General features: G+C 38.3%; 1 protein-coding gene and 1 pseudogene across 17 annotated transcripts in view; one reads left to right on the forward strand and one right to left on the reverse strand.

Annotated features, from left to right (window-relative positions):
* Nucleotides 1-1306: 1306 nt before the first annotated feature.
* On the reverse strand, nt 1307-2045 carry LOC118651054 (annotated as a pseudogene).
* Nucleotides 2046-6778: 4733 nt separating this feature from the next.
* Nucleotides 6779-24735, forward strand: part of C2CD5 (C2 calcium dependent domain containing 5) — a 94408-nt gene continuing 76451 nt past the window's right edge. For 6 of the 17 annotated variants that reach the window (XM_036298124.1, XM_036298127.1, XM_036298125.1 and 3 more), the window contains exons 1-6: nt 6783-7175; nt 15152-15238; nt 16042-16213; nt 19461-19556; nt 22837-22992; nt 24122-24320. In XM_036298124.1, coding sequence (XP_036154017.1) covers nt 7086-7175; nt 15152-15238; nt 16042-16213; nt 19461-19556; nt 22837-22992; nt 24122-24320 — 800 coding nt within the window. In that variant the 5' untranslated portion in view covers nt 6783-7085. Of the gene's footprint in view, nt 7176-15151; nt 15239-16041; nt 16214-19460; nt 19557-22836; nt 22993-24121; nt 24321-24735 lie in introns of those variants that run through there. The other 11 variants (XM_036298131.1, XM_036298122.1, XM_036298128.1 and 8 more) reach the window with 6 other exon arrangements.

Raw genomic sequence — 24735 nt, forward strand, 5'->3', positions numbered from 1 at the left:
ATGCAAGGTGTATCCCCAAAACAGAGTGCTAAATGATGCAACCCGCACTAGATAAAGTTCATTTCCAGAGTTAGAAAGTTATTCCAAAACACAGGAAATAACATGTCCCCTCTCCATTTTTGAACGGGGTGTTTAAATTCATTATACTCAGATCCACAGTCTACTAGCCTGGCTGCCAGATGCATATGCAATCTGAGTGGTGAAAAACAAGAATGAGAACTCCTGTTTTTACCATCTCTCAGAGGAAATGGATAGACATAAAAAACTGCTTTGAGAGCTTGGCATGGTTGGACAGAGAGCTAGGCAAGTACACCCTCTGGATGGTGGGGGCCAGAGAAGAAATATTTCCATTGGTCATAAAGGCCATGCTTTAGGACATATGACAAGATGAAAGAAGAGAAACCAGATAGTGAAGTACAGAATTAACAAAACCCATGAATACTTATAACAAATAACCAAGAGTCGCTAAGCTAAAGAAACTAGTTTCACAAATATTTTCTCCTGCTAATCTAAATTTAGAAGAAGAAGAAAAAAAGACACCCATCACTCTGCTTCCACCAAACTATGCAGGTAGGGAATAATCTCTTATTATGGGCAACAACCCAAATTTAAAATCTTCTAGGTAATTAAGAGGGGCAAAATTTATCTTGAGCCTGCAAAGCCTGTTGCCTGTTGCCTTTAACTCAAAATAATCTACATACTGCAGAAGCACATCTTGAGGTGACTTGTTCTGAACCCCTACAACTTCATTTGAATTCCAGTAGCTGCCTGCATGTATAGTACCTGTAATGTGTGAAACTATTCCCTCCTGTGGTTAGCAACATAACCAATAACAGGTTTAGAAATCCTTTATGCAATTGTCTGGAATGGACTGAATAAGTATCATATCACAGTAGTTGTACAGGGGTACTAGCTATAGATTCAGCTCATTTTTTTTTCCTTCCCACTTGTCAGCATTCCTCCTTTAAGTAATGTCTACCCATAGCTGGTTAACATATCTAGCTTTGCTTTCCAAGGTATACCGTATACATTATTAGACTATTCCTCTAACAATAGGAAAAAATTAAAAATGAACAAAGGAGTTGGGAAATTATATATCAATAAAATTAATCCAATTAATGACATAATTAGTGTCTCTGAAGATAATAGGATCATAAAAAGTCTAGTAGTGCTACCTACTTGGCAAAGGAAAAATGGTGTGCATGAGAGGAAATCCAGCACTGGGTTAAAAAACTTTTTTCTTCAATTTTTAAGGGCTCATTGTTTATTAACTGACCAGATTACAAAAATAACCATGGTAGATATCTTAGTTCATTCTTCTATTAAGCCTATTGATCTGGTCTTCTCTGTTACCAGCATCTCCACCTTCTACAAAATGGGTGGTCTTTTCTTCATTCCACATCATGGTGAAGATAACTTGAAGGGCCACAGGAAGTTATTTACTTCTTTGAAGCACTTTCCAACAGTAGAGATTTCATGAATCAGATCTTCCATACAGATGCCATATTTACCAAGACATCAAGCAATCAATGAGTTATCTGTCAGGGCAATTTGTTTTTTGTTGATTTTGCCATAACCACGCTTGTACATAATTCATTTACTGACTTCAGGTTTGGGTACCCCCTTATAATATATGATTCCACAATCCTCAGCATGTTAATGGAGCCTTGTTGAACTTAACAAAGGTGCCGTTGAAGATCTGGAAAAGGCGAAGCACCTTTTGGACCTTTGGGCTCACACCATTGATACCTCTGATCCTGATGACAAATGCCAATTTGGATTCGGCAGGTACATAGAAGTTGCCAGCTTTTCTTCCCATCCTCGCCATTCGAATCTCAGTTCTGTACATCTGCCTGTATTCCTTGTGATAGTGTTTAGCTTTTTCATAGATGAGCTTCCTCCTTGTCTTTCAAAGGATCTTTTGGGCAAACTTCTTTCTCAGGCACTTGATCTTCAGCTCTGCGAAATTCCTTCGCTTTTCTTGAGGGTTTCTGGCATAGCAGAACCTTCTTCTTCTTCTCTTCGGCACCCTCCATGGTTCTAGCCAGAAAAGAGCAAAACTTCTTTTTTTTTAAAAAAAAAAAATATTTTTATTGATTTTTAGAGAGAGAAAGGGAGAGGGAGAGATAGAAACATCGATGAGTGAGAAACATCAATTGGCTGACTCCTTCATGCCCCCTCCTGGGGATCAAGCCCAAACTCAACCTGGGCATGTGCCCTGACCAGGAATTGAACCAGTGACCTCTTGTTTCATGTGTCGATGCTCAAGTACTGGGCCACACCGGCTGAACAAAACTTTTAAGGATCAGGCATGTAACTTGGATCACATGAACAGAGGTGAATTGGGACCTACTTCAGTTTGTAGATACTGAAACGGAAAAATTCATTTGAACAACAATCAATTAAAATGAAACAATCAAGCACTAGGTGATAGTGTAACACAAAGTAGAGAAGTCAGTTTGACTTTAATCTCAACAAAGCAAAAATAAAATAAAATTATCCACTTCTTACCCATCTCTCTCTCTTGAATTTCTGAACATTTTTACTTTCTTATAAAGAAAACCGTCTGATATAAGGGAGTGTTCCCTGATCTTTGATGAAAAGTTCCCCCAAAACAGAGTGATATAAACATACTTGCTATTTAAAAAGATCACTCCACCCTGGCCTGTGTGGCTCGGTGGTTGAGCGTGGACCCAAGAACCAAGAGATTGGGATTCAATTCCTGATCAGGGCACATGCCTGGGTTTCAAGTTCAATCCCCACGGCCTGCAGGAGGCAGTCAATCAATGATCTTTCTGTATCATTGATGTTTCTGTCTCTATCCCTATTCTTCCCTCTCTCTCTAAAAAAGTCAATAAAAACATATTAAAAAGAAAAAAGATCATTTGGGCTACTTTATGGTGAATTGAGAGGAAAACAAGAGTGGAATTGGGAAATCGCAGTTTTTCAGGTGATAATGGTGGAAATTAGGAGTTATAAACAATAGGACTTGGTGATTAATTAGGTGTCAAGGGTAAGGAACAGGAAGAGTCAAAGATAATTGTTAAATGTGGCTAGAATTTTCCACAAAGGCATTAAGCAGAAATAGTGGAAAACCTCTCAGGCTTTGCAGGACAAGGACCAAAAGGAAAGTTTGTTTCGGTGTTGGCACAATAAAAAGTCAAGGCCTATAACCTGCCCATTACACCTGGGTGTAATTACATCATGTGGCTCACTGAGTGCATTTAATGGGCTCTGATACATGTGGTGTGTGCCACTTCAATTCTAATCCGGAGAACATTTTATTCAATCTGGCCATTATGCCCACTGTACATTAGACACAGCTTTATGAGGTACAAGGGAACGAGTAAGAAAATGCTCCTCAACTGTCTCTTTAGCCCATGTTTACCCTTTACTCAGCTGATTTGTGGCTTTAGAAGTAAATTGAGGCAAAAATAGCTGAACTAAGTACAACCTCAAACCTAAACCAGTGTTTCTGCCTTGAGCACGTGACGATGTAGCTGAGGTTGCTACTGTTTGAGATGGGGGACATAGTGGAGGAGGACGAGGCTTTTTGTATATTGTTCTTGCTGTAATTGCAATTACTGCAGCTGTGGGAGAGGTAAAGTTCAGTCTTGGATATGATGACTTTTAAGGTGGCTTTCATACTCCAAGTGGAAATAGAAACTAGACCATTGCATGTCTGGGTCCAGATCACAGAAGAAAGTTGTGGGCTAAACATCAAAATCTCAGAAACCTCAGATAGAAAATTGAATTTATGGGCATGAATGAGATCACCTAGGGAGATAGTATAGTTAGAAGATAAGAGGGCTAAGAACTGAACCCTGAAAAAACCGTATTTGTTAAGGACAGTGAGCAAGCTTAGAAGAAAGATATATATAGCAGAGTAGGTAAGAGAAGCATGGTGTCTGAATACGAAGAGAGAGTATTTCAAGGAAGGCGTGATCAACAGTGTCAGATGCTACTGAGAATCATGTAAAATGAAAACCAGTGGTAAAATGAAACCACTAGATTTAGCAATCAAAGGTTATTGATGGCCTTAGTGAAAGTAGTTTTGGTAGAGTGGTGGTAGCTTAAGCCAAATAGAAAGTTTTAGGGCATGCCTGTAGGGAAGGAGAGAACACCAAATTTAGACAACCTAGAGAAGTTTAACCTGGAAGGGGTGAAGAGATATTAAAAGAAACATTTCAGGAAGTCAGGAAAGAGAAAGCGAAGTAGTAAATGTATAAGTGTTAATTGTCCCTCATATTTAAATCCCTTATGCCTTTATTGATCACATGAAAGGCACATGGCAAGGAACTGAGAATTGAGAATAGGAAACAGTCTCTCCCCTTAAGGTGCTCAAAGTTTAATAATAAGAGAGAGAAACAGATCAATAATTATGTATAAAGACAGTGCAATAATAGAAGTGTTAGACTTAGTGGTAGAATACTGGTGGTAGTGGAGAGTAGGCTTATTAAGGAGATCAGAGAAGACTTGAAAGTAACATTTAAACTGAGTTATGGTTTTTTTAAAAAAATATATTTTATTGATTTTTTTACAGAGAGGAAGGGAAAGGAATAGACATCGATCAGCTGCCTCCTGCACACCCTCTACTGGGGATATGCCTGCAACCAAGGAACATGCCCTTGACCGGAATCGAACCCGGGACCCTTCAGTCCACAGGCCAATGCTCTACCCACTGAGCCAAACAGGTTAGGGCTGAGTTATGAATTCTTAAGTGTTTGCTAGGATGACTATGAGAAAGACATCTCTGATAGAGAGAAAAGCATAGCTTATTGGAAAACTACATGTAGCCTTTAAAGATCATGGGTTCTTGGAATCACAATGTTAATTTATATATAAATCCTGCCTCCAACATTACCGGCTCCTCACCTATAAAATGAAGGCTGATAATTCCTATTGCATAGGGTTTTAAGGAGGCTTAAAAGCTGTGAAGCACTGAATTCAGTGGCTTATACTTAGCAAATAATCAATACAGTACATATTAATTCTTGTTATTACTGTAGGATCTAAAATGCAAATAGAGTGGCAGGGTATAAGGCTAAGGAAGATAATCAGGATGATCTGTCATGAGAGATTTGTGACAAAAGTCAGCATTGCTCCCAGCATTAATTGAATCAAACTAGAACAAGTATCGAAAAACAAACTGGTCAGGCTTAATTCAACTAAAAAAAAAGTCTTCAGGAAGCATCTTAATTATAATCTCCTGTTGATGATGCCTAAGGCAACAAGTATGTATAAGTAAGTATCTTACTGGCTACTAATTAGGTAGCTGATTGCTAACCTCTAATTGTTCAATTTGCAATTTTTTTTTTTAACATTACAACATGATGTTGTACAATGTGTTATTTCCCATTAAGATTATCCCTAAACTTCAGTTTTCTAATATTTTTTCTTTATATATTTTGGTATTTTTTTAAAAAAACAAACTGGTAGTATGGCAATTCTTTGATTTTAGTAAAAAGGCTATTTCGGCTCTACCACTAAAACACACCAGAGTTAAGCTATCACTTAGGGTAGCTGACCTTGAGAGCTGGACAAGGGCATTTTAAGGGCAGAGTTAGACTCCACAAAAAGCTGCAGGTGGATCTAAGGAAATATGCATGAGGCTCCTGTCCTTTTGTTAGTTTGAATGGGTAGAGGTTTCTCGAGTCCCCAGAGTCAGCGACTTATCTTTTAGATATTTATCCTCAGGGAGCCTTATTCTTTTCTTTTCGGAATAGTTCACCTTCTCAGTTATGTGAACAATACTCTTTGCAGAAGGATTTTTTTTTTTTTTGCCTTGAAAAGACAAGTCTGTCACCTGGAGTACTGCATTTAACCTGTTTTTCAAGTTAAGATAACCATCCTGATACCTTCATTTAGCCATTTTCCACTCCTGATGAACCCAAGTGTAATCTTTGCAATGGAATCGTCAATGATTCTGTATGTGACATGGCATGTGTTAAGGCTGTTTTTGTATTTGGTATGATCTGTGTTCCCTCCGTGCGTGTTCCTCAGGTCCCCACTCTTCCGATGGTCGGAGCCTCCGTATTATTCATGGTAGCAAAAATACCTCGCGAGGCCCGAGCTCCTCCCAGGGTGTCTCATCGCCAGGCTGGTCCACGATCAGCACGCGGAGACGGTCTGTGAGGGCCGAGCAAGCTCCTTCAAGCCGCGGCGGGACTTTTCAAAGTTGTTGCGTTTTTTTGCGCGTTTTTTTTTTTTAAAGAATTTTTGTGAGTTAATTTGAGCTAAACTGTCGACAATCTGCCAGGAAGCAGAATCTCAACATAATGTTGTTTTGTTGTTGTTGTTTTGCACAAGATCTGCAACACCCGTAACCCAGTGCGCAGTACATAACCCAGTGAATAGAAACTGTAAACCAGCTATCCGACATCCCCCGACATTTTGTGCTCTATTCACATAAAAACGTCTCCCCGTCCAGGCAGACGCCAGTTACTAAATGGATGCTGCGAACCACGAACGGGTGGTTAAGACTGCGGGAAGTCGCTCCTGTACGCTGCCTGTCGCAGCCGCTGGGAAAGGCGGCGCTCGCGGCCGGGAAGGCGGCGGCCCCAGGCCCGGCGCCGAGCTCCCCCGCGCTCCGCCCCGGGACCGAGCGAGCGTTCCTCCGGGGAGAGCGGCCGCGCACGGCCCGGTGGATGATGCCGGGCTCGGCCCTTCCCCTGCCCTCCGGCCTCCCCCGAGTCCGCCCCGCCCCTCTCCCTCCCCGGCGAAGTGGGCCGAGCGCCGAACGATCGATGCTTCCTCCACGCCCCGAAGGCCGCCATTTTGGGGGGCGGAGGAACGCTAGGAGCGGCGGCCGGGGTTCAGCGGGATGCTCACAGGCTTCTGCTTCTCTTGCCAGCGCTGTGGGGCCGGGACAGCAGGACCCGCCACGGGCGCCCCTCCGGCGGCCCCTCCGGCGCGGGCCCGCCACGCCCGGCCGAGAGTGAGTGACAGCGGGCGGCGTCCCGCCCCCGCGCGCCCAGCTGTCAGTTACCCCGCGCGCTCCCGCCGCTCCCCGCGGGGCTCGGCGCCCAGCGCGGACTCGCTGGTTTGTTTCTGCAGGAGCGTCAGGAGAGGCCCGAGCCGAGACCATGCCTGGGAAGCTGAAGGTGAAAATCGTGGCCGGGCGCCATTTGCCAGTGATGGACCGAGCTAGTGACCTGACTGATGCCTTCGTGGAGGTTGGTGCAAGGTCCTGCTGCTCAAAACTCAGGGCGCGCCACGCCCTCGAAAGGACCCTACCCATCTCGGCCCCCGCCCCTCAACCCATTCCCCTCCCGACAGTGGCGAGTGCCCTGCTCGTCCCGCCCTCCCGGAGGGCTGTCTGCCGAGACTGCAGCCCAGGTGGAGGGTGTGCGGCTCGCAGGCGTCCGCGGCACCGTGCGCCGCGCGGGGTGGCTGTTACTGCTCCGCATGCTGGGGTGACGCCGATGTCAGGGCTCATCACAGGCCACCTGCCAGGCAGGAGGTGCCAGGCGTGGCCGCGGGGCCACCGAGATCCAGACGCGCGCGCACGCGCACCCGCGCCCTTTTGGGGGTGGGGTGGGGTGGTGTGGGGTGGGGGGGAGTTGGAGATGATCAAGAATGTAGATAACAGTCCGAATAGGCACTTTGGAGACCTACGAGGCTAGGAGATCCACTCTTTACCGTAGCCTTGTCTGAATTGTCATTGTAAATTCTAAAACACTTCCTGCTCTTGTCTGGACTGGTAGGTCTGAAAAAGCTGTTTTAGGGTAATATAGTGCCTTGGGGTAGGAAGTCAATTAAGTGCTATGGATATTTAAATTGCAAAACTGCCCTTTAAATTTAATGATTGGTTTATAACTCATGCAAATTATCACAGGCCTAGGGCCCCGGAAAGTAATAAGCCAATGCATGAAAGAAGCCAAGTAAAAATTGTAATAAAAATTGACATGATGAGCCAGAGGATTAGAACCGTAATCATTTGACCCTATTAATGCAGGGAGTTGATAGATACATGATAATATATAGCTTGATTTTTATCTCTATAAAATATTCTTTTTTTAAAAAAAATATATTTTATTGATTTTTTACAGAGAGGAAGGGAGAGGGATAGAGAGCCAGAAACATCGATGAGAGAGAAATATCGATCAGCTGCCTCCTGCACGCCCCCCACTGGGCATTTGCCCGCAACCAAGGTACATGCCCTTGACCGGAATCGAACCCGGGACCCTTGAGTCCACAGGCCGACGCTCTATCCACTGAGCCAAACCGGTTCTGGCAATATAAAATATTCTTTTTTTAAAAAAATATATATATATTTTTATTGATTTCATAGAGGAAGGGAGAGGGAGAGGGAGATAGAAATATCAATGATGAGAGAGTCCTAACCAGTTTGGCTCAGTGGATAGAGCGTCAGCATGCAGACTGGAAGGTCCCAGGTTCATTCTGGTCAAGGGCACATCCCCAGTAGGGGGCGTACAGGAGGCAGCCGATTAATGATTTTCTCTAATCATTGATGTTTCTGTTTCTCCTCTCCGTGCCTCTCTGAAATCAATAAAAATATTTTTAAAAAATGATGAGAGAGACTCATTGATTGGCTGCCTCCTGCACACTCCCCCAGTGGGGTTGAGCCCAAAACCTGGGCATGTGCCTTGACCGCAATCAAACCCACGGAGGTCAGGCTATAAAATATTCTTGATGTTTCATAAAGGTTCTCTAACCTAATAACTGCGATGTTGCCCCCAAACATTGCTGTGGTAATTCTCAACCTCAACTTCGTTTGGGAAGTAGTTACTGAGTGTGTTCTTGGGCCAGATGTTAGGTAATGGGGATACACAGATTTCCAAGGCATAGCCTTTGCTTTCAGGTAGCTCAGAGACTGGCGTATAGTTTAGCTTAATACCTAACAGGTATTGAGTCTTTTTATTGACAGATCTGTGCTAAGTACTTTTAAATTAGCTTTCAAAATGGTCCTGCCCTGGCCTAGTGGCTCAATTGGTTGGACCGTTGTCCCGTACACCAAAAGGTTATAGGTTTGATTCCTGGTCAGGGCACATACCTAGATTGCAGGAGAAGTGATAAGGACTTAAGCCTTTATAGTCTATGCAGTGATGGCGAACCTATGACACGTGTGTCAGAGGTGACACACGAACTCATCTTTTTGGTTGTTTTTTTTTGTTAAATGGCATTTAAGTATATAAAATAAATATCAAAAATATAAGTCTTTGTTTTACTATGGTTGCAAATATCAAAAAATTTCTATATGTGACACGGCACCAGAGTTAAGTTAGGGTTTTTTAAAATGCTGACACGCGGAGCTCAAAAGGTTCGCCATCACTGGTCTAGTGTGTTAAAGAGGGTTAAAGAATATGGAAGATGAAGAAGTAGGAGTGGTATGAATAGGCAACTGTTTCAGGAAATATGAAGGGGAGAGGAAAAATAGTGTGGTATCTGGGAGGAGTACAAAGTTTTTGGTACTAAAAAAAGTAAGTTAGAAGATAATAGAACATAATTGTGTGCTAATAGGAATAATCCAGCAGGAAGGGAAAGATTAATGCAGGAAAAAGAGGATAATGAAGGATTATAATTTAATAAAGGGATAAATTGTATGATGTAGACTGTAAGTACTTTATAAGCTCACTAGAGGTCTGATGCACGAAATTTGTGCAAGGTGCTTGTCCCCTCCCCCCAACCCCCCCCCCCCCACCGCTGCTGCGAGGCTGCGTGCCTCTGCCTCCAGCCCTGCCCTCCATAGCTTTGTCTGGAAAGAAGGACATTCGGAAGGACGTCTGGTATAATTAGCATATTACACTTTTATTATTATAGATTATAGATAGGAGAGGGACATAATGAAGCCTGGGCTGGTGATGAGAAATCTTTGAGCTGGATTTGAAGAAGGGTAAAATTTCCACAGGCAGAATGGAAAAGGGAGCATTTTTAGATGAATAGGACAAATTTGGTAAAAGCAAAGGCAAGATAGAGCATATATAACTGAAGGCTGGGTTTATGTTAAATAGAAGTGGGAAATAAAATTTGGCTAGGTAGGTGGGCATACAGACCACCGAGTGGTCTGAAAGCTAGAAAGAATAGTCTTCAGTAGAAATTCTCTTAACCAATTTCCATGAACTGACTCGTTACAGTCCCCAGTGCTCTGCATTCCTTCCACAGGCACATTCTTCAATACTCTACGCAGTTAAATTATTCTCCAGTGTACCTGTGGACCTGCCACCCATCGGTTGGCTGATGTACTTTACCAAGAGGCAGTTGTTTCTGCAAATTCTATAATTGTAATTTACTTAAATCTATACATTAGTGAAATAAACTGATAAATGCTACATAACGACTTATGGATACAGTCACTAAAAATTACTCTGAACTAGATGAAAATTGTAAAAATTCTAGGATTCTATGTTCATGGTTTTTTAAAAGCAATTTTTAAGTTCTACCACTACATTTTCAAGAAATTCAAACTGGCAGTTACAGATGATACATTATGGGTGCAGAAGAAGATGATGTACAACTCTAAAGAATGGACCCTTAGTCAGTTTTACACTAAAAGATAGAGGAATGGCCCTAGCCAGTTTGGGTCAGTGGAGAGAGCATTGGCGCACGGGCTGGAAGGTCCCGGGTTCAATACTGGTTGCAGGCTAAATCTTGTGTGTGAGGCAAATGGTTTTCTGTGTAAGGAAAGTATTAATGGAAATAATATTTCAGTGTTACAAACTGTTCTGCTGAACTACACGATCATTTTGTGTTTATCCAGGAGCCTTTAGGGAATAGGGAGAGGAAAAGAAATTATTGTTAAATGAGTATTTTCTTTGTATCAGACATTTTGCTAGATCTCTCAATGCATTACCTCATGTAATGCTCACAGCAACCCCCTTTTTCAGAGGAGGTAGCAGCCTTAAATAACCTTCTCAAGGTAATTTAGCTAATGAGTGGGGAAAGAGAACACTTGTACTTTACTAGGTAATCTCATTAAAATCCCTGATGTTCTTTAACAAAGTTGTAAGGCATTCACTTAACTGCTGAGTAATAAAATCTCCTTTGACTTAAATAAGACCAAATGGACTGTGATTCTTTAGTAGAAGGGGAATCATCACAATATTGGCAAAATACACACTCTAGCCTTTTTTCTTCTTCTAAAATCTTGGTTTTTGTTTGTTTAATGCAGTGTGGGGACTGTCTTATCTTTACTATATCCAAAATGGACAGTTGGCCAAAAAAAGTGCAATATAGTACTACAGTATAGTGGGATAAAACTGAAGGGGGTTTTAAATTAGAACCTAAAAAATAATATGCTATTTTTGGCAATGGAACCACAACCCTTAAGTACATATGGCTTTTGAATGGTTTTAAAAATCCTAAGTACATTTTACTTCAAATAAAGCAGTTTTTAGGTAAATTAGATATTAAGTATTTCTTAGATATTTTGAATATTGAAATGTATTGAAAATTAAATTAATAAATGAGCAGTAACCTCTATCCTTTTCCTGCATTAAGTTTCTTTTTTTTTTTAAATTGAAATTTTGGGGATAACATTCGTTCACAAAAACCATATAAGTTTCAAGTGTACAACTCAACAAAACATCTGTACACTGCATCGTGCAACCATTGCCCAAAGCAAAGTCTTTCTGTCCCCATTTATCCCCCTTTGCCTACCTTCACCTACCTATCCCACCCTCCCTTTCCTTCTGTCTATCCCCACATTGTTGTCTGTGTGTTTATATATGTGTTTTTTTGCTTAATCCCTTCACCTGCTTGCATCCAGCCCTCCAACCCTGCCTCTGTTTCTATTTTGTTCAGTTTATTTTGTTCATTAGATTCCACATATAAGTGAGATCATATGGTATTTGTCTTTCTCTGACTTGCTCATTTCACTTAGCATAATGCTTTCCAGGTCCATCCATGCTGTTGCAAAAGGTATGATTTCTTTCTTTTTTACAGCCAAGTAGTATTCCATTGTGTAAATGTATTACAGCTTTTTTTTAATCCACTTATCAATTGATGGGCTGTTTCCAGATCTTGGCTATTGTAAATAATGCTGTTGTGAACATAAAGTGCATATATTCTTTCAAATTGGTGTTTTGGGAGTCTTTGGATATATTCCCAGAAGTGGGATCGCTAGGTCAAAAGGCAGTTCCATTTTTAATTTTTTGAGGAAACTCCATACTGTTTTCCAGTGGCTGCATCAGTCTGCATTCCTACCCAAAGTGCCTGAGGGTTCCCTTTTCCCCACATCCTTGCCAGTGCTTGTTTGTTAACTTATTGATGATAGCCATTCTGACAAGCATGAGGTGATTATCTCCTTGTAGTTTTAATTTGCCTCTCTCTGATGATTAGTGACGTTGAGCATTTTTTTCATATGTCTGTTGGTCATCTGTATGTCCTTTTCGGAGAAGTGTGTCTATTCTGGTCCTTTGCCTATTTCTTAATTGGGTTGTTTGTTCCCCCATTAAGTTTCATTTCTTTAACATTTGTAATTTAAATTAAAAAAAATTACACAAGAAATACTCTAACAGCTCCCATTACAAAAAACTTGAATACTCAGAAATAAAACTTGAAAGCTCCTTACTACTTTCTTATTACATCGTATTGTATTGCCTACACCCTGTCAGGCCCTTCTTCAGAGATAATTGCTGTTACATATTCTACTACTTGTTTTTTTCAGTTATGTCATTGATATTTTTCCATGACAATACATATGATCAACTCCCTTTTTCATTAGGATTCTTTAGTTATTTATTCAGTCACTTCCCTGTTGAATGACTGTGTAGTTTTTTGTATCATTTTAAATTTTTTAAATTTATCAATTTAAATTTAAAATGATTCATTTAAAAAATAGGTAATATATGTTCATGGTTCATAATCCAAAAGGTAACAAAGTGAGTCAGCCTCTCATTGCCTTTCCTTTAACAAAGCAGTCTGTTCTGTTCTTTGTAGTGGCCACTATTAACATTTCTTATATATCCCTTTAGAAATAATCTGTACATATGAAGGCATATGTTATTTGCCATAACATTTTGTCATATTTCTCTGCAAATTATGCCATACATACTGTTCTGCAATAGTAAGATATATCTTGAACATTGTTCCGTACTAGTGCTTGCAAACTGCTTCATTTCTTCTGTTTAGGACTGCCTTGTGTGGCTTTACCATATATAATTTAACCAGTTCCAAACTGATGGATATCTATGTTGTTTCCAATCTTTTGCTATTATAATGCTGCGTATATGCATTATACATCCTTTGTACATCTGAATGTAAAGGATATAGCCATTTAAAGTTTTGATATGTATTGTCAAACTGTAGTCCATTGAGATGGTTCTAATTTACACTCATTGATCATCTCTTGACATATTTAAGACATTTATTTTTTCATTTCTTTTAATTGTTTATTCATGTCCCTTGTCCATTTTTCTGTTGGTTTATTGATATTTTTCTCATTGGTTTATAGGAACTCATTAAAAATTGAGTAAATTATTTTTTTATGATGTATTTGGTAAATATTTTTTCTCCGTTTCTTATTTATCTTTGATTTTGCCAAATTATCATGCAAGAAGGTATTATTTTTATGTCATTTTTAAAACTTTTTTATCCTCTAACTAAACTGCCTAGGTACCACATGGTTGCTATCATTCCCAATCATTCCAATTGAGTGATATAATAACTAGAAAAATATACAGAAGATAAAAAAATAGTTTTGGATATTTTGCTTTTAGAAAATTTCCTGGATTGATTAAAATTAATACCTATAAGTATTATAATACCAAAAGTAGGATTGTAGTAAAAAAGGAAAGGAGATTTTATAGATTATCTGATTGAACCAGCATTTCCTACATACTTGTAGTATGCAAAAAACTCTGTGCTGGGTATTGTGATAAAGAGGATATAACCTTTAGTGAATTCTGAGATTATGAAAGGTGATAACTGATGGAATTAGGGAAGGGTTGAAGAGATTAAATTTAGGAAAGGTGAAGTAGTTGCCTAGCTATTTTGCTCGTAAGCTTCCTGACCACTTCATAAGTCATTTGAGGTTTCACAGTTTCCATTCTTTGCTGGAAACAAGTTCCAAAGATTTAGCTTGCTTCCCGCCACCTTTGTTTCTTTTTATTTACTTACTAGAGGCCCAGTGCACAAATTCGTGTACAGGTGGGGTCCCTCAGCCTGGCTGGCCATCGGGGCCATTGGGGCCGTGGGAGGTTGGCAGGCGGGGGGAGGGGCCATGGGAGGTTGGCTGTGGGAGTGCACTGACCACCAGGGGGCAGCTCCCGCATTGAGCATCTGCCCCCTGGTGGTCAGTGCGTATCATAGCAACCGGTCAACCAGTTGTTTGGTCGTTTGGTCACTTAGGCTTTTATAAATAAATAAATAAACAAACAAACAAATAAATAAATATATAGGCTTTTATATATATATATCTTTGTGACTCAGTGTTTGCAAGTCTTTCCATCCAACCAACCCCTTTCATTGTCCTTAAAGATGAGAACATATAATAAAAGCCTAATATGCAAATTGTCCCCTCGACTGGGAGTTTGACCAGGGGGTGGGCTGGCCGGCAGTGGTGGCAGGCAGCCGGTGGAAGGGAGGCCCCGGCTGGCAGCCGGCTGCCGACAGCCAGCAGCCACTAGGGACCCTTCCCGTGTATGAATCATGCACTGGGCCTCTAGTGAGAATATAAAACCCTTACTGACCATACTTTATTGCTGATCCCTGTGTGTGCACAGATAAGATATTTAAAAATATGTATGGGGAAGTCAGAAGATACAACAGGGATCTATTACTGAGTTCTTGTAATAATGAGCTGTAGTTCTAAATTCCCTTGCTGATATGCCAGAGAAAGCTATCCTTTCACCTTCTGATTTTATTTTTGCTTATCCCCCACCCTTAAAACTCTCTTTTGTCTGACCTCTTGTTTAGTGAAGGGCATACTGATTCCTTTTTCCATATGACATAATGGTCTGTGTTTTAATTTTCTTACAAAGCTAGTCAAGCAGAATAGTGGGTAATCCCTTGGACCAGGTGTAGTCTATAAGCTTACCAGGAACTATCCACACTTTCTTCTTTTTGGCTCAGGGGATAGTTGTCTTTTTTCCTCTCCAATGTTAACCCTCTCATTGCTTGGCTCACATTAAATTTTATTTATATTCACATATTTGGTATCTGTATTTGATTATTTTTTATTTGTTTTTAGGTAAAATTTGGTAATACCACCTTTAAAACAGATGTGTATCTCAAGTCCCTCAACCCTCAGTGGAACTCAGAATGGTTTAAATTTGAGGTAGGTTTTTAAATGTTAGCATTTTTGGTGTGTGTTTTTTGAGGTGACGCTTTCCCTAGGAATGATAAGAACACCTTTTATTTCAGGGACAGTAGTTTTCCTGTAACATAAAAATGTTTCTTAGGAATATTGCACTTAAAAAATTATGTTACAGTTAAGAAAATATAAATATATGTAGGAGAACCCAGATTAAAAAGGCATTATAATAGTATATAGTAATTTCTCTGAATTTTAGCATATATCAGAAATCGCTTAAGAACAATTATAGTTCCTCTCTTTGGCACAGTGCTTGGCACATGATAAGTACTTGATAATGAGTAAACAGAAGGAGAGAGAGAGGGTAGACATTTATTTTATGAGCTTAATTCAAGAACTTAAGTTGTTTTTTCTTACAAATAATGTTAGTTTTGCTTATAGTTTTATTCTCTGAAGTTGTCCTTGGAAATTATGCTGTCATTGTGCTCATTAGCATCCTTACTCTGTAGTTAATATATGGACTCTGTTAGGATATTCCTAAAGCATTTTTGCTGGAAACCATTGGTAGAGTAGTGAAACACAGGATAATATGCAGAAAAGAAATTAAAACTTTTTTTTTTGGTTAATTATCCTAACTCTGTGCTTGAGGCAAACTTTACATCTGCATCTTGTGTAGAAAATTGAGTTACAATTTTTTGTTTGTATATTAATTGGATTTTCCTCCCCAGAAATAAGTAATCTTTTACATTCACTATACAAATTTACATTTACATTTATGATAACGAAGATTTTTAAATTTTAAGATTTAATTTAAAGTATGCTTTTAGGTGGATGATGAAGATTTACAAGATGAACCTCTACAGATCACAGTTCTTGACCATGATACTTATAGTGCAAATGATGCCATTGGTAAAGTGTACATTGATATTGATCCTTTACTCTACAGTGAAGCTGCAACAGTCATCTCAGGATGGTTTCCAATTTATGATACCATACATGGTAAGGAGTATATTTTAAGAAAATAAATCACAGTCTTTTAAATTTATCCTTAAAGACTATTATGTACACTTTGTGGTTTTAAAATTTATATTTTTAAAAGATATCTCCTTTTTAGACTTAGTAGTAATGTATTATTGGTAGAATTGTTTATTTTCTGAACATAATTTGAAACAATTTTCTGAGTTAAATTTGTACAGTACAGCAAGTATATGCATTATTTAAAAATCATCTCATATTTGTATTCTGTGTTCCTAAAACAAACTATCAAACTGTATTCCATTAAGCTAGATGTTATAGAGATTTGCAAAAATGCAACACAGTGCCACTCATTACTTTTTTTCCAAATATAGTTATTTTTATAAAAAATATTGCTTATATTAACAGATTCATTATTACTTTCAATGGAGTAATAAGCAAATACTTTTTTAAATTCTCAGTTTTAACTTATAATATGGTAAATATTGATAGATATAAGTAACATATATAAAAACTCCTTGAGGACCTAAAGTAATTTTTAAGTTTGAACGGGTCCTGTGATTGAAAAGTTTGAGAACAGCTAGCCTAAAAGATGCCATCTTTTTAGAATGGTACATGGACCCAAAAGGCATAGGCAGATGATTCTATCTCGTCTTGCAACTTTCTTACTAGTTTACATTATTAAAAAAAATATATTTTATTGATTTTTCACAGAGAAGAAGGGAGAGAGATAGAGAGTTAGAAACATCGATGAGAGAGAAACATCAATCAGCTGCCTCCTGCACGTCTCCCACTGGGGATGTGCACGCAACCCAAGTACATGCCCTTGACCAGAATCGAACCCGGGACCTCTCAGTCCACAGGCCAGCGCTCTATCCACTGAGCCAAACCGGTCTCGGCATAGTTTACATTATTGACCTGACAATTCCATTAATAGTCATTTATTGTAAGAAACCAAGATGTTTGCTGAGACTTATGTATATTTATTGTGATGTTACTTATATTCTATTATCATGTACTAATGTTTAAATTGGTAAAAATAAGTTGGAAAATAGGATATACTTAAAAAATTTAGAACATAAGTTGACACAGCCAGAACTAGAAGCATGTTTTCATAATACAATGGCAGAGGGAAATGTGCATGATGTATTATGAATTGCAAAATCCAGATAATAAAACATTATAGGATAATCTCAAGATAGTTTAGAAACGAGAATTGTATATATGTAATGCTCTTGATGAAATTGGCAGAATATGTGATAAAATGTTTACTTTTGGATAATTTTATTTGTGGACTATAGTCCTATTTTACTCTTTGTCCTGTTTCGCTTTTTTCTATAGTTTTTATAATGTACACAGGGTTGGGCAAAAGTAGATTTACAGTTGTTTTATGGCAAATAATACAATAATTAAGAAATAATATACAAGAATGAACTCTGTGTTTCACATATTTACAACTGTAAACCTACTTTTTCCCCACCCTGTATGTATTATCTTTGTAATAATAAAATCAAATCCCATTTTATGTTATACTAGAGGCCCAGTGCATGAAATTCATGGGTGGGGGCGGGGGCAGGTCCCTCAGCCTTGCCCAGGAGTGGGCAAACTTTTTGACTCGAGGGCCACAATGGGTTCTTAAACTGGACCGGAGGGCCGGAACAAAAGCATGGATGGAGTGTTTGTGTGAACTAATATAAATTCAAAGTAAACATCATTATATAAAAGGGTATGGTCTTTTTTTTTTAGTTTTATTCATTTCAAATGGGCCGGATCCGGCCCGCAGGCCGTAGTTTGCCCACGGCTGGCCTGGCCTGTACCCTCTCCTATTTGGGAGCCCTCGAGGAATGTCCGACTGCCGGTTTAGGCATGATCCCGGGGATCCCTGCGGGATTGGGCCTAAACCGGCAGTCGGACATCCCTCTCACAATCTGGGACCGCTGGCTCCTAACTGCTCGCCTGCCTGCCTGTCTGATTGCCCCTAACCACTCTACCTGACTGCTTGATTGCCCCTAACTGCCCTCCCCTGCTGGCCTGATCACCCCTGACTGTCCTCCCCTGCTGGCCTGATTGCCCCTAATCACCTCTGCCTGACGGCCTGATTGCCCCCTAACTGGTCCCCTGCTGGCCTGGCTGCCCCCTAACTGCTTCCCTGCCAGCCTGGCCACCCCATAACTTCCTTCCCCTGCTGGCCTAGTCCCCCCCTAACTATCCCTCTGCTGGCCTGGTCGCTCCCTAACTGCCCCCCTGCCAACCTGGTCCCCCCCTAACTACCCTGCTGCTGGCCTGGTTGCCCTCTAACTGTCTGGAAGGAAGTTGGACATCTGGAAGATGTCCAGTTGACCTGGTCTAATTAGCATATTACCCTTTTATTAGTATAGATTACCAATAAAAAAGCCACCGGAGAATGAATCTGGACTTGGATTAAAAGCAGTAGCTATCGGAATGAATGAATTTTCTAAACATATTATATTAAAAATTGCTTATAGTTGGTTTAATAGGTTACATGGGACCTTTGTTAGGAATATAATCTGTTATTTCAGTAGGTAAATGAGTAAGTCACTCTTCTTAGAAGGGTTCCTCCATAAGTATGAATTTGACAGGAAGTCAGGATAGCCCCCCCAAAAAATGTTTAGGGATTGAGGCTGTGTCATTTTTATTTGTTAGGGCATCTTATAAAAACCTGTTATCTTAGAATTTCTTAGTTAGCTTATTTTAACTTATTGCTGTGTATTCATTGAAAAGAATGAAAGTTCTTTTGTGCTAAATCAGATTATTGCATTAGTTGTTAAGAGCATTTACTCTGGGATAATAAAGATCTGACTTTTAATCCTTGCTTCATCACTTACTAACTATTGACTCTAAAAATTATTGAACTTTTATTAAACTGTAGCTTTTTTCCTCTGTAAAATGGGAATACTAATACTCAAGAAATTACCTTACTGGATTGGCATGTGTAAGATACTACTTGTAAAGCATTTAGAACATTATCAATGCGCATTATCATCATCAAAGTAAATGGTACTCCTTTCCAGTTAGATTGGTTCAAATAAGTGAAGACTTCTGGTACAATAAATATTATTCATTCTTTAATGTATACATGTTCTTCAGAAAATATAATAAACTACTTAGAATGAAAATAATTAGGGGAACAAAGTTAGCATTGCTATTATGATTGATACATTATTTTAAAATCATTAATTGGCATTGCTTGATTATTTAATTATACTTTATTATTTAAGGTAGAAACTTGATTTTTCTTTTGAAATTATAGGTATTCGTGGGGAAATCAATGTAGTTGTCAAAGTAGACCTCTTCAATGATTTAAATCGATTTAGGCAGTCATCATGTGGAGTCAAATTCTTTTGCAGTAAGTAAATACATTTTATTATTCATTTAACAGGAAATTTAATAATTCACAAATATGAGAAATCAAATTAATATTTTAGAAGGCTAATGGAAAATCTTTTATACTTTGGTTTTCATAGCAAAGAGAAAGTTGTTAATTTTTCAGAAACTGCTGTAGCTCTGGAGACTACTTTTCTGATTTTAAAATAAATTATATCTAATTTTTTACAAGTTCATCAAAATTTTTATTAGAAACATTCAGTGGGGCACATGTGTACACGTGGTTGTCATGACAATGCCTGTGGCCCACAGGGAGGCTGTACCCAGCCTGCCCCACCTCTATTCCCTTCTCCAGCTCCTACTCCAGTCTCTACCCCCAGCTTGTGAACATGATTAGCAGGAATAACATTAAACAGTGCTGATAATAGCCACCTCATGTCAGTAGAAAGAGTACCAGGTGAAGGTTTTGGATTTTTCCCAGAATTTTAAAGAATCCATATATTAATGAATCAATTTAACCTCATTTACTTAAAAAAAATTTTTTTTTTATTGACTTGGAGAGAGAGAGGAAGGGAGTGGGAGAGAGAGAAACATTGGTGTAAGAGTGAAACATTGATTGGCCGTCTCCTGTAGGCCCCTACCAGGGATCAGGCCCACAATCCAGGTATATGCATGCCCTGAATGGGAATCAAACTGTCAACCTTTCTGTGCACAAGATGATGCCCAAGCAACTAGCCACACCGGCCAGGGCAACCTCATTTACTTTTTATGAGACTGACGCGCTGCCTACTGCGCTAAGAGGGCAACTTCATTTACTTTTTAATATTTCTTTAAAAAAAATAAATTTATTGCAACAACATTGGTCAACATGATCATACAGGTTTCAGGTGTGGGTTTCTATGTTACAAGATCTGTATATTGCACTGTGTGCCCACCACCCAAAGTCAAATCTCCCGTCACTATTATGACCTCCTTCTTCCCCCAACTCCTTCCCTCTGGCAACTACCACACTGCTGTTTGTGTTCATAAGCTTCAGTTTTCTATTTTATATATGAGTGGAATCAGATGGTTCATAGCTTTTTCTAACTGACTTATTTCAGTGAGCATAATATTGTCAAGGTCCATCCATGTTGTTGCACGTGGCAGTATTTAATCCTTTCTTATGACTGAGTAGTATTCCATTGTGCACATGTACCACATCTTCTTTATCCAGTCCTCTATTGCAAGACACTTTGGTTGTTTCCATGCCTTGGCCACTGTGAATAATGCTGCAGTGAATGTAGGGGTGCATATATCTTTGTGAATATATGTTTTCGAGTTTTGGGGGTATATATTCAGGAGAGGGATTGTTGGGTCATATGATTCATTTACTTTTAAACCTTATGTTTCCTGGTATTGGGACCAAAGGTGAAGAAGTGATTGTTAAAGCACTATCTATATATATAAAAGCCTAAGCGACCGAACAACCAAACGCCCCTCCCCCCAGCTGGCCAACCTCCTGTACCCCTGCCATCTCCGATTGCTGGCCAGGCCAAGAGACCCCACCCATGCACAAATTCGTGCACCGGGCCTCTAGTATAAGAATAAAATTCTGAGATAATTAAGAATGACTGGAAATAAGATTGAAAACAAAAGTGGAATGTGTTTTTGCTGCAGTGCTACAAATTAATTTATCTGTAGAGAAGTTAGATGTGGTGCCTTTCATTTGAGAAGATAAAGTGTGATAATATTTGCTATAGCCCTAACTCAAAACCAAATACCAAAGGGAATGAAACTAAACCGACCTGTATGGAACAAGAAGACTCTACAGCTCAACTAAGCCCATGTTAAAAGAAAATCACTGCCTATTGAACTACATATATGTAAGAATATTAAAAAAAAGGAGTATAAAACAGATGATGCACTGTATCTGAAGAGTAGCCTATGCTACCTTGATGTCTGCTGGTTGTCATTAGTCAGCAACAACATAGAGGGAGAAGGACTTGGTGCACTTTCTCAATCAATGAAAACAAAGCCCACATTCTCTAATATCTGCATTTGGGGGAACAAATTTGATGAGGCTACATATGTGGCACGTTCAGACTTCATTCAAATGGGCCGTCTAAAACGAAACAGTACAGATGTGGAACCTTTCGTGGTAGATACATGTATGTATCTTGCAAAAGTCTCCAGTGACCTTAACCGTAATTATTAGACACCATCTTATGGAGAAGCTTGTGGCCACTCATCTAATGCAGGTTTTACTCTTGTACCAGTAGGTCAACATTTATGAAAAACAAGGTTTAAAAATAACTGTTACATATTTATTTTATTACTTTGCACAGAGGTTAATATTTTATTGCTCAGTAAATTTTTTTCATAAGTTAGAACAAGTTACTTTTGCCAAATGTGTAAAAGATATGACTATATTAAACTTTGTATAGCTGTCAAAAAGAAAAAAAAATCCAGTGGGATTTTACTTTAGTACAGAGCGCTGAAAGACAGGAGTAGAGCAGTATTGCTAAGCTATGGTGCTATCTAAAATTACATAGGCGTGCACAGGTATGGAGCCCCATGAATACCATGCAGTATGTGTCAGAATTGGGCAGATCTGGGCAATTTATACCAATTTGGATTAATAGATTTGAAAAGTCCTAAGTAGTTGAGTTAGCTTTAAGGTACGAATGTCTATTTTAAGAAACTAGTTTGGTGTAGATTATATCAGGTTCTTCTCTTTTTAAATGTGACCAGATCTTAGTTAAATCCAGTGACATTTGGTGTTTTACATATTAAATGAGAATGTTAAGTAGAGTGACTACTGAACCACTGGCCATATGGCCATGCATTATTAGAAACTTCAGAGCTTTATTTTTCCTCAGATTATGTCAGAAAGGTTTGATTTTTGAGTCTGGTGTACAGAACTTTTTCATAGAGCTTTGAGTAAGTAAAATTTTTTGTGTACTTTATCTGGTTTTCACCTATTTAGATAATCAGGTAGCCGACTTTAATTTTGATTTTTTGCACTTTGTATTGAATGCTATTTAAGAAGCCTTAGCTGTTTTCTCAGTTATACAAGTACAGTGTATATTCATTATGCTTACATGGGAAAGATGAGAGGTCTCATGAAAGAAAATGATTATTTGTAAGAGTAAAATGGAACTTAGAAGACTGATTGCAAGTATTATATAATTACATTTAGATTATCACTGTAGAAGGTGTTCTTGTACTATTTATCCAAAAGGTAATAACTTAGTTGTATATTTTTAAAAAATTGATTTAACCTTGTGATAAATAGAAGCATAATAGATCATTTCTTTTAACAGCAACATCTATTCCAAAGTGTTATAGAGCTGTAATAATTCATGGATTTGTAGAAGAACTTGTGGTCAATGAAGACCCAGAATATCAGTGGATTGATCGAATTCGCACACCAAGGGCATCAAATGAGGCCCGACAGAGACTCATTTCTTTAATGTCAGGTATTTTAAAAATCCATCCTTATTACTGATTGACTTAATACTCCAAAATTTTTCACTTCCTTTTGACATGTTACCCCAAATTTTATAAAGAAGACTGTGAATTATAAATGACTGATTCTCTACCCCCTGAACACATGAATTTCCATCGTATAACAAGGATAAATCTAATCAGAAGCTTATAATTCCTTCTTAATTAGGCAGTAAAAAGAAATTGTGTTCATGAAGTGGTATAGTAGAAAGTGGCAAGGAGGTAGGAAACTGGGTTCTAGTTTTTTTCCTCTAGCATTTATTTGTACTCAGATTTAGGTAATCTCTCTAATGCTTTCTGTTTAAATGCTGCCTTTTTATGGTTCTTCTCTGACAACTTATAGCTCTTTCTACCCCTACCTGCCACTTTTACCCAATTTACTTTTATTTTTCTTTGGAGAACTTATTACCTAAAATTTATGTTTATATGTATATATGTGTGAGTGTCTTTATACACACATATTCATACATATACATTCTAGATAATAAATAAGCATAAATGTTTATATTTAATAAATTTATATATTTTAAGTAGATATTTACACTTATATTACTATTAATTAATTATATTTATACTTACATTACTTATTTATAAGTATATTTATATTTATGTTACTTTTAAATTATACTTATAAATATGTACTTATAGTAGTATTAGATTAATTACATTTAACTAATATTTATAAATATTTATGAATATGTTAATTCATAGTTAACATGCATTAGATTTAATATATTAAATAATACATTTAATTGTTACTTCGTATTATATTCTACATATTTGTAGTATATGATATGTAATATATAATGCTAAATTATATTATATATAATTACATTAGACTATATTATATGCTATGTATTCTATATGTTATATGTAACATTTATATTTGTTGTTTTTTGTCTGTTTCACATTATGTAAACTCCACTAGATTTGGGTCTTTACCTTTCTAGTTATCTCTATATATCTAGCACTTAGAAGAAGGAGGAAGGCCAGGCACATAGCAAACAACTAAAAATTATTTGGTAAATAAATGCTACCTGCCAGTTTATTTTATATAATGTGGAGATATAAAGCAGAATGAGTTTCCTTGCTTTTTTGTAGGAGAATTGCAGAGGAAGATTGGCTTGAAAGTACTTGAAATGAGAGGAAATGCGGTTGTTGGGTACTTACAGTGTTTTGATCTGGAAGGCGAATCTGGTTTAGTGGTACGAGCCATAGGGACAGCGTGTACACTGGATAAATTAAGTAGCCCAGCAGCATTCCTTCCTGCATGTAATTCCCCATCCAAAGACATGAAGGAGTAAGTATGAATCACTGAATTATTCTTAAGGAACTTTTTATCTTTTACTATACATTTTCATTTGACTCGAAAATTTTAGTAGTGTTGTTCGATATACATTTTTTCCTAATGATGACTGTCAACATTTGAAGCTTAAAACTCTTTAGATATTCCTAATATTTTTTATATAGTCTTAATATGAAATTTGAATAAAGTAAGATACAATTAAACTTATCCAGATCTTTAAGCACTGTATATCTAAAGCATAAAATGAATATTTATGAATTGTGTGGAATTTTACTTATTTTCTGGGGAATGCTTAAAACCCTATACGTGGTAATTCAGTTATGCTGATTATTAGCAACATATTATAGAAAGCAGGAAAGATTGACTTGTGCAGGGGTCTCAAACTTGAATGTCTACAGAGGCCAAGCAG

The sequence above is a fragment of the Myotis myotis genome, unplaced genomic scaffold (assembly GCF_014108235.1).
Source record: "Myotis myotis isolate mMyoMyo1 unplaced genomic scaffold, mMyoMyo1.p scaffold_m19_p_3, whole genome shotgun sequence".
In the NCBI taxonomy this organism is placed as follows: Eukaryota; Metazoa; Chordata; class Mammalia; order Chiroptera; family Vespertilionidae; genus Myotis; species Myotis myotis.